This window comes from Neovison vison, chromosome 5 (genome assembly GCF_020171115.1).
Source record: "Neovison vison isolate M4711 chromosome 5, ASM_NN_V1, whole genome shotgun sequence".
Classification (NCBI taxonomy): Eukaryota; Metazoa; Chordata; class Mammalia; order Carnivora; family Mustelidae; genus Neogale; species Neogale vison.
The window spans coordinates 21528905-21537875 of NC_058095.1; the positions used below are offsets into that span (position 1 = coordinate 21528905).

General features: G+C 39.7%; 1 protein-coding gene across 3 annotated transcripts; it reads left to right on the forward strand.

Moving 5' to 3' along the window:
• Positions 1-4047: 4047 nt before the first annotated feature.
• KRT10 (keratin 10) lies at positions 4048-8659 on the forward strand. 3 transcript variants are annotated; one of them, XM_044247972.1, is made up of 8 exons: positions 4048-4659; positions 5475-5557; positions 5916-6072; positions 6162-6323; positions 6416-6541; positions 7063-7280; positions 7638-7975; positions 8286-8659. In XM_044247972.1, exons 1-8 carry the CDS (start codon positions 4048-4050, stop codon positions 8390-8392), a joined length of 1803 nt encoding a protein of 600 aa, XP_044103907.1. In that variant the 3' UTR covers positions 8393-8659. The 3 variants fall into 3 exon arrangements, with proteins under 3 accessions (XP_044103907.1, XP_044103908.1, XP_044103911.1); XM_044247973.1 differs by having other exon boundaries at positions 7641-7975; XM_044247976.1 differs by having other exon boundaries at positions 7638-7955; positions 8286-8378.
• Positions 8660-8971: the final 312 nt, after the last annotated feature.

Genomic DNA, 8971 nt, shown 5'->3' on the forward strand with positions numbered 1-8971 from the left:
CAGACCAGCCCACTTCTCTGGGCCTCCTCCCTTGGCTTCCATGATCCTTCTTCCTCTCTCCCCATTACAGGTGCCCCACTTTTCAGTATTATTCTCTCGCTCTTCTTCCCAGCCCCTAAAGTGGCCATCCCTCAAAGTTCAGGCTTAGACCTTCTGCTCATTTCTTTCTAAATTCCTTCCTACCTATCCTGAAGTCTCCTCTAATCTCTCTCCTCAACTGTAGTCCTACGAGCCTAGCTGCTGACAGACATTCTTCCATGAATATCCTGGTATTACTTCAAATTCCCATCTTAAAAGAAACTAACTTCTCAAGACGTCTTTCATTATGCCCTCACATACCTCACACCTCTCTCTCTCTCTCATTCACACACATACACACACACATACACACACACACACACACAACCAGACTCCTGGAACCCCTCCCTGCACCACTTCAACACCTTGTCCATGCCTCAAGTGTAGTCCAGATACCCTAGATTATAATCTCTGACTTGTGGGTATGTTTGCTTCCCTCTCCAAGTAGACTGCAAATTCCTTAAGGGGCAGGAATTGTATCTTAGTCGCCTGTGTATCCCCAGGGAATACTGCAGATGCTCAATAAAATCTGTTAAGAGAAATTAATAAATATAGATGATCTGTTCCAGCCAAAGTGGTCCATTAAGAGTCTCCACCTGTTTGGCATTTTCATAGTCCCAACTCCCCAGAAGAGTCCTCTCTTCACTGCTGCACCCATAGAAAAATCCCATCAATCCTTTACAAGACTCAGCTTAAATTCCACTGGCACCATGAAATCTCATCAGATGACCTTATTCCAATAAAACCCCTTGCTCATCAGTCTTACAGTGACAGTTCAGTGTCACGAAAACAGGATTATCTTTGAAGCTACATACGTCTGGTTCAAAACCAGGCTCTAACATGTGCTACTCTGAGCAAATTTCTAAAGCCTTCTAAAGCTTAATTCTTTTTTTCAGCTATAAAATAAGGTAAATGATACCTATCATAGAGAACTGGGGGAGAATTAAAGGAGAATAAACCATCTGGAACATAGGAGATGTTCAGGAAATGTTAACTCCTTTTCTCCACCCCACCTCCCTTTCCACTTCATTTACCATCCACATGGTAATGTATCTGTTGTATCTGTCTGGTGTATCTGTCTCTTTCTGTCTGGTGTTTAGACGGATCATGTATGTTTTCCCTCCTTAATTAGATTGCAAAGGATTAGCAAAATCCTCAAGGGCGAGAGCTAAGTCTCACTCATCTCTCTGTCTTCTAAATACGTATCAGTGTGCCTCACAGAGACAAAATAAAAATCAAAAGCAACGAAATTACAGTTACAGTGGATTATGGTAATCAAGTGTAAATGGTGCCAAGACTAGAACTGACAGTCATAAATTTTCACCCAATTTAGCTGTAGAATTGTTCCATAGCACCTCTGTAATTTCACTATTGCCAAGGGCAGATTTCAACAAATGACAGTACAAATTAAAACAAATCAATTTCTAGAGTATGCAGGTTAATAAGGAATCTTCAATAATATCCTTAAAGGTGATTTAAATTAAATTAATTGGTATTAGCAGAGTCTCTATACATGTATTTGTCCCCATGTACTTTCATGCACAGGTTTCACATGTTCTTTAATATGATTGTAACAGATTTCTTCATACCACTTGTTAAATAACTGAAAATAAATTGAAATTTTATATCTCCCTACCAAGGTAAAAAAAAAAAGCAAAAGATAATACTGAATCAAAACTGGTAAGATCAAGATCAAAATTAGTGATAACTACAGGTAAAATCTATTAAAATATCTTTTTAATTAAAATGGTTTCTTTCTGAATTGCTTTCATTAATATCAAGGCTTCAACATCCTTTCTGAACTTACTGGAATGCTTTTTTTTTTCCTGTCCTGATTTTTACAGCCTTCTTTTACAGCATGCTATCTTCAACGAAGATCAATTCCCATGGTTGCATTTCATTATTTCTTTTAACTACTGCCCTGCTTGCATGTGCTAACAAGTTGGAGGAGCTGCAAGGCGCTGAGTAGTAACCTCTAACAACTGGCTCTTCGTTAACACCCCCAGACACATTCCCTTTCCCTGAAGAAACTATTTCTACAGTTTTCATAGACTGTGCAACTGCAAACCTAATATGAAAAAGCAATCAGTAAGAAAAGAGTGTGTGCCAAATACTATACCCCTTCAATATTTTCTTGCTTCCAAGTACATTTTGTTTTGCCCCATATGGAAAAGTTTATGGTAAGAAACAGAGGCATTCAATTCCATCAGATCAAACCACCGGAGTAGAGACTATACAGACACAGTGGTAGAGGAGGAAAGTTTCTAATCTCAGTTCAAACACCTGTTTTATATTGTTAGACAAAACCATAACCTCGCACAGCTTCAGTATCTTCTTTTACATACTAGCGATAACCACCATCCATCCGTATTTCAGCAGGTTATTTCAGAGATTATAAAGTCACAGGATCACAAATGGCACTGTATAAAATGTGTATGACATTCATGAATATATTTTTGAACAAGAGCAACATCATAGCCTATGGGTGGATAAAAAACAATTTTGTATCATGTATGAAAGTCCTAATTAAATACTTCACTAGACAAACTGTTACATGATATTCTACATACAGTGTATCCAAGGAAAAAAATTTTTTTTGAGAAACCGAATCTAACTTGGAGACATATGTTCACAGTCCAGTTCATAATTTTTGGAGCAAGCATCAGTCTGTAATCTGATGGGCATTGAGGAGGGCACTTGATTAATGAGTACTGGGTTTTACATGCACCTGGTAAATCACTAAATTCTACCCCGAAACTAATACTACACTGTATGTTAAATAAAGTGAATTTAAATTTTTTAAAAATCTGGATTTATACTCTTACAAACCAATTTTTTTTAAAGATTTTATTCATTTATTTAACAGAGATCACAAGTAGGCAGAGAGGCAGGCAGAGAGACAGGAAGGGAAGCAGGCTCCCTGCTGAGCAGAGAGCCAGATGCGATGCAGGGCTTGATCCCAGAACCCTGGGATCATGACCTGAGCCAAAGGCAAAGGCTTTAACCCACTGAGCCATCCAGGCGCCCCTACAAACAAAATTTTAATCACAATCATAACATACCTAAACTCTCCATTTTGGGATCAAACAGAGAGTACAGAAAAATACTGGAGGTAAGTTTTGCCTATCTTGTGCTAAGAATTTCTCCATTATGGTCTTCAAAAAAGCCTTCACATGATGAATTTAAAAGTTTAAAATATACAGAATAACTTCATGATTTTAGATTTCTTTTAAGGTTAAAAAGAATAGCACCACTAAATTAGCAGATTCCTAAATCATCACTCACTTCCAACTCCCTTAGCAAGGAATCAATAGACTTTCCTTCTCCAAACAAATTAAAAGATTCCATACAAAATATATACACACATTTCCTAATTGTGTGTTAATGGCTTTAATTTTTATATGTAGCTACTTTTGAACACTAAATTGTTTAGCATATGTTTTTTCTTTTCTTTTTGTTTGCTTGGAATTTTCTATAAGATCTCCATTAGAGATCATGATTCTGGCAGACTTTATGTTAATTGCTGTTCTAATCCATTAGAACTGTTTAAAACATGAATTTGAAAAATATCATTTTAACTACAATTCTGTGGCTCAAATTCCTTTTCTAAACTTTGCAAACATTCTGTGCAACCTAAATTAGTGCTGAGAAAAACTGGATTTAAGTTGCTCAATGTTCTTCAAAAGGTGAAAAAGCCTAATGAAACACAAGCTCATCTGAACAACACCCATTTTCAATTTCAACATAGTAAACCTCCTGTTTGTTCTGAGGGCAAATTCAAAACCATACCTATTGGAATTGGTTATTACTGAAGATAATGTATGCAATCATAAGTGAAGATGCTACACTGGCAAAAAGAAAACCGTGCAAGTAAGCAAACTCGAACACATGTGGGACACACCCTCTCAGAATATAAAGGCTTGTCACTGTCCTTGGTAGCAATCACTCCCTGGGCTAAGCAGCATCACCATGTCTGTTCGATACAGCTCAAGCAAGCAATACTCTTCCTCCCGCAGTGGGGGAGGAGGGGGTGGAGGAGGAGGATCATCCTTCAGAATTTCGAGCAGCAAAGGCTCCATTGGCGGAGGATTTAGCTCAGGGGGGTTCAGTGGTGGCTCTTTTAGTCGTGGGAGCTCTGGTGGAGGCTGCTTTGGGGGCTCATCAGGTGGCTATGGAGGATTAGGAGGAGGTTTTGGTGGAGGTAACTTCGGTGGAGGCTATGGAAGCAGCAGCTTTGGTGGGGGCTGTGGAGGAGGCAGCTTTGGAGGCGGCAGCTTTGGAGGCGGCAGCTTTGGAGGGGGCGGCTTTGGTGGAGGCGGCTTCGGTGGAGGCAGCTTTGGAGGCTATGGGGGTGGATTTGGAGGAGATGGCGGCCTTCTCTCTGGAAATGAAAAAGTAACCATGCAGAATCTGAATGACCGCCTGGCTTCCTACCTGGATAAAGTTCGGGCTCTGGAAGAATCAAACTACGAACTAGAAGGCAAAATCAAGGAGTGGTATGAAAAGCATGGCAACTCAAGCCAGAGAGAGCCCCGTGACTACAGCAAATACTACCAAACCATTGAAGAACTTAAAAATCAGGTAAGATACATTTTAAAAATACAACTTTAAGGCTATTTCTTATCCATGTAATTCAAAAAGAATAATCTTAAGTTAACCACAATGTAGCTATTCACTGTGTTTGCCTATGTTACTTTCTTACTTCCAAAAATAATCCAGTCTTATCAAAGGTAAACATTTGTGATGATATGGTCATTGTAATCTTCAGCCCGTGTGTTGTGTATCTTACAAGATGGCAGATTACTGAGAATTTTTTAAGTTTTAATTAGTATATGATCCATAGCTAAAATACTAGATCATTTACAAATATAGGAATTAGAAGAATTATTAAATGAAGCAAAACAAAATATTACTCAGATTAATAACAACAAAAATTAACTACCAATGCAAGCAACATAAATTCTCCAGTACAGAAATGGGATACCATTTGTGTATCTCATTTGTGAGAATTTGTGAATTGTACCTATTGTGTGCCAGCCCAGAGTGTACCCATTTAGAACATGTATTTGAAATAAGTTAAATCAAACATATGAGTCAGTTAAAAGTTGGCTGAAATACATGGAAATCACCCAGTATAAAAGTGGGGGGACAAGCATGCAGGAACACAGCTTATAACTGCCATCAGTTTCCGGAAAAGGATGATGCAGAAACAGCCAAGTATAGAAACTTCGAGAGAACAAATGACTCAAATTTAAGTAGCTAGGTAACCCTGCAATATTTTATATTTAAGATAAAATAAATTCCCTCAATATTTTGTAAAAGAACATAATAATGCAGTTCATCTCTGCCACCATAAAAGCCGTATATGTATCTGATTTCTTTACTTCTCCCTCCAGATCCTCAGTCTAACAACTGATAATGCCAATATCCTGCTTCAGATCGACAATGCCAGGCTGGCAGCTGATGACTTCAGATTAAAGTAAGCTAAGTGAATGTGGCACAATACTGTCACAACAAATACATGAGTTGCTTTTAACAATGACCTTTAACAACCCCAATAGTATTTCCATTTTCTTGAATTCATGCAAAGTTAAATGGTACTGGAGTTGTCAGAAAATTTTTCAACTTCAATATTACCTTTTTGGCAACATTAAAAGAAGAAAATGCATTTTAAAGTAAATGCTAAGCTTCTCTGCATGAAACTACTGATATCCCTACAGTGAACAATAAATGTTGCCATGATATGAACAAAACTCTGTATTTGCTTCTTTGTCTCAGCCCAAGTACACCTTCCATATGTAAGTTCTAGCCAGTATTTTGTACTATGCCTGTTCCAGGTATGAGAATGAGGTGGCCCTGCGCCAGAGTGTGGATGCGGACATCAACGGCCTGCGCCGGGTGCTGGATGAGCTGACCTTGACCAAGGCTGACCTGGAGATGCAGATCGAGAGCCTGACTGAAGAGCTGGCCTACTTGAAGAAGAACCATGAAGAGGTGATGCAAAAAGTTATACTTCCCCCAGCCAAGAAAAGGGTTCACTGTGGTCATGGGGCAGTCATTAAATTTTTCTGTTCCTCAAACAGGAAATGAAAGACCTTCATAACGTGTCCACTGGTGATGTAAACGTAGAAATGAATGCTGCCCCAGGTGTTGATCTGACTGAACTTCTGAATAACATGAGAAACCAATATGAACAACTTGCTGAACAAAACCGCAAAGATGCTGAAGCCTGGTTCAATGAGAAGGTAATTCATCTTCCTTCATAAGGAAGGGGGCCAGGGGATGTTTGGTTATTTCAGATTTTTTCTCATCTTTTCCCCTGTTTTTAATACTCTAGAGCAAGGAACTGACTACGGAAATCAATAGTAACATTGAACAAATGTCCAGCCACAAATCTGAGATTACTGAATTGAGACGCACAGTTCAAGGTCTGGAAATCGAACTACAGTCCCAACTAGCCCTGGTACGTTAATAACTGTCTCTTGAAATAATTTCAATTATCACACAAACTTTCATGCCCACATAAGAATATGCAACTTGAGAAGAAAGAGGGGGTAAGAAAGAGGAAATAAAATTGAAGCTCTTTGTTAAGGGGAGAAAACTCCTAGCAGCCCTACTCTGAACATACTTGAGTTAAAATGTTGCCATTAAACATAAAACACAGGGCGCCTGGGTGGCTCAGTGGGTTAAGCCGCTGCCTTTGGCTCAGGTCATGATCTCAGGGTCCTGGGATCGAGTCCCACATTGGGCTCTCTGCTCAGCAGGGAGCCTGCTTCCTCCTCTCTCTCTCTGCCTTCTTGTGATCTCTCTGTCAAATAAATAAATAAAATCTTAAAAAAATAAATAAATAAACATAAAACACAAATTCTGTTCATTTTCCTTATTCTTCTATTTGATGTCTTATTAAATTTTTAAGTAACTTTCACTGTGTTTCATTAAACAGTGAGGTCGCAAAGTCACTGACCATTCTTTATTCTTTTTCAGAAACAATCCCTGGAATCCTCGTTGGCTGAAACGGAAGGTCGCTACTGTGTGCAGCTCTCACAGATTCAGGCCCAGATCTCCTCTTTGGAGGAACAACTGCAACAGATTCGAGCTGAAACCGAGTGCCAGAATGCTGAGTACCAACAACTCCTGGACATCAAGATCCGACTGGAGAATGAAATTCAAACCTACCGTAGCCTGCTAGAAGGAGAAGGAAGGTAAATCACTGAAAGTTTTAAATGATCCCAACTGGTTTTATTCAATGTTCTAAATCGCCAGGCTTTTCCAAAACCTAAAGAAGTGCCAGAGGTTGGGAGAAAGGGAGGAGAAGGGAGAAAGCAGAGTATGGGAAAAGGCATATGGAGCCACAGCTTCCATGTCCCATGAATTTGAGCCTTAGGGTCGTGTGCAATATGAAACTGTTTTTGAAGTAATGGGTTTCAGAATTTATACTTGACGGTTTTTTTTTTTCTACTCTCGAAACCTGTTTTGCTTATTTTTTAAAGAAATATAAAGTCGAAAGGGACCCACCCTTTTCCAAAGTTAAGTTAACCGAACGTGACCCTTACTCCCAGCAGTTCCGGCGGCGGTGGCTACGGCGGCGGGCGCGGCGGCGGAAGTTCCGGTGGCGGCTACGGCGGCGGAAGTTCCAGCGGCGGCGGCCACGGCGGCGGCTACGGCGGCGGAAGTTCCAGCGGCGGCGGCCACGGCGGCGGCTACGGCGGCGGAAGCTCCAGCGGCGGCGGCCACGGCGGCGGCTACGGCGGCGGCAGTTCCGGCGGCGGTGGTCACGGCGGCAGTTCCGGCGGCGGCTACGGTGGCGGCAGCTCCGGCGGAGGTCACAAGTCCTCGTCTTCTGGGTCGGTTGGAGAGTCCTCTTCCAAGGGACCAAGGTCAGCAGAAACTAGCTGGGGTAATCCGAATTAGTTTTAACTTTCTGTGATGGTTTTGTTGCTTTTCTACGCTCTAGAGCGGTTTAAAAAGGTTAAAATCTCAGAGAAGATTCCCACTTGCATTTTTTAGCAAACTGTACACTTGATATCCATCTTGAAGGAAAAATGTGGTGGTCCAAGATGCTCTTGCTTAAACATTATTCGGATTTTTTTTTTTAAACAACGTAAAAAGTGAATTTTTTTTTTATTTTTTAGAAATTTTGATTAGTAAGGACCCCATAAATCGCTTAGTCTAAATTCTTTTTTTTTTTTTTCGTAATTCACCTACAGATACTAAGAAACCCAGAGTAATCAAGACAATTATTGAAGAGGTGGCACCTGACGGTAGAGTCCTTTCATCTATTATTGAATCGGAAACCAGGAAACACTACTATTAAGCCGCATCAAGAGGGAAGAGTCACCCTTCACGCAGACCATTATGCACAGGTGCATGAAAAACAAAATCACCAAAACACTTCAGTCTTAATGGTCTATGGAAATAGGTTTATTCCTTGAAAATAAGGTGTTTAAAAGGTGTTTTGTGGTTTCTGTATTTCTTTTTTTCACTTTACCAGAAAGTGTTCTTTAATGAAAAAAAAAAAAAAAAAAGAACCTTTTCTCCTTCATTAATGAATTTTAATAAACTTTCTTACTGATGCAAGCTATCCAATTTGGTCAGAATTGTCTTTATTTAAATTAATAGTTTTCACTTTAAAGATTGATGAACTATAGCATTTGAAGGTTGATTTATCCAGAAATTCTGAAGACAGAATTATTATTATGGTTTCGTTTGCATAAATGTTTTAATATTATGGGCATGTTGGATCCATGTCCGTAATCTCACAGAGTGAAAGTCTCTGAGACCCCAGTCTTACTGTTTCTTAAAGATACACAGTATATGGAAAACTCCCAGTGCTCTGGCTTTGAGTAATTTCAATCCTGAAAATTCTAAAATATCTCAGATAAGACCCCAAAGA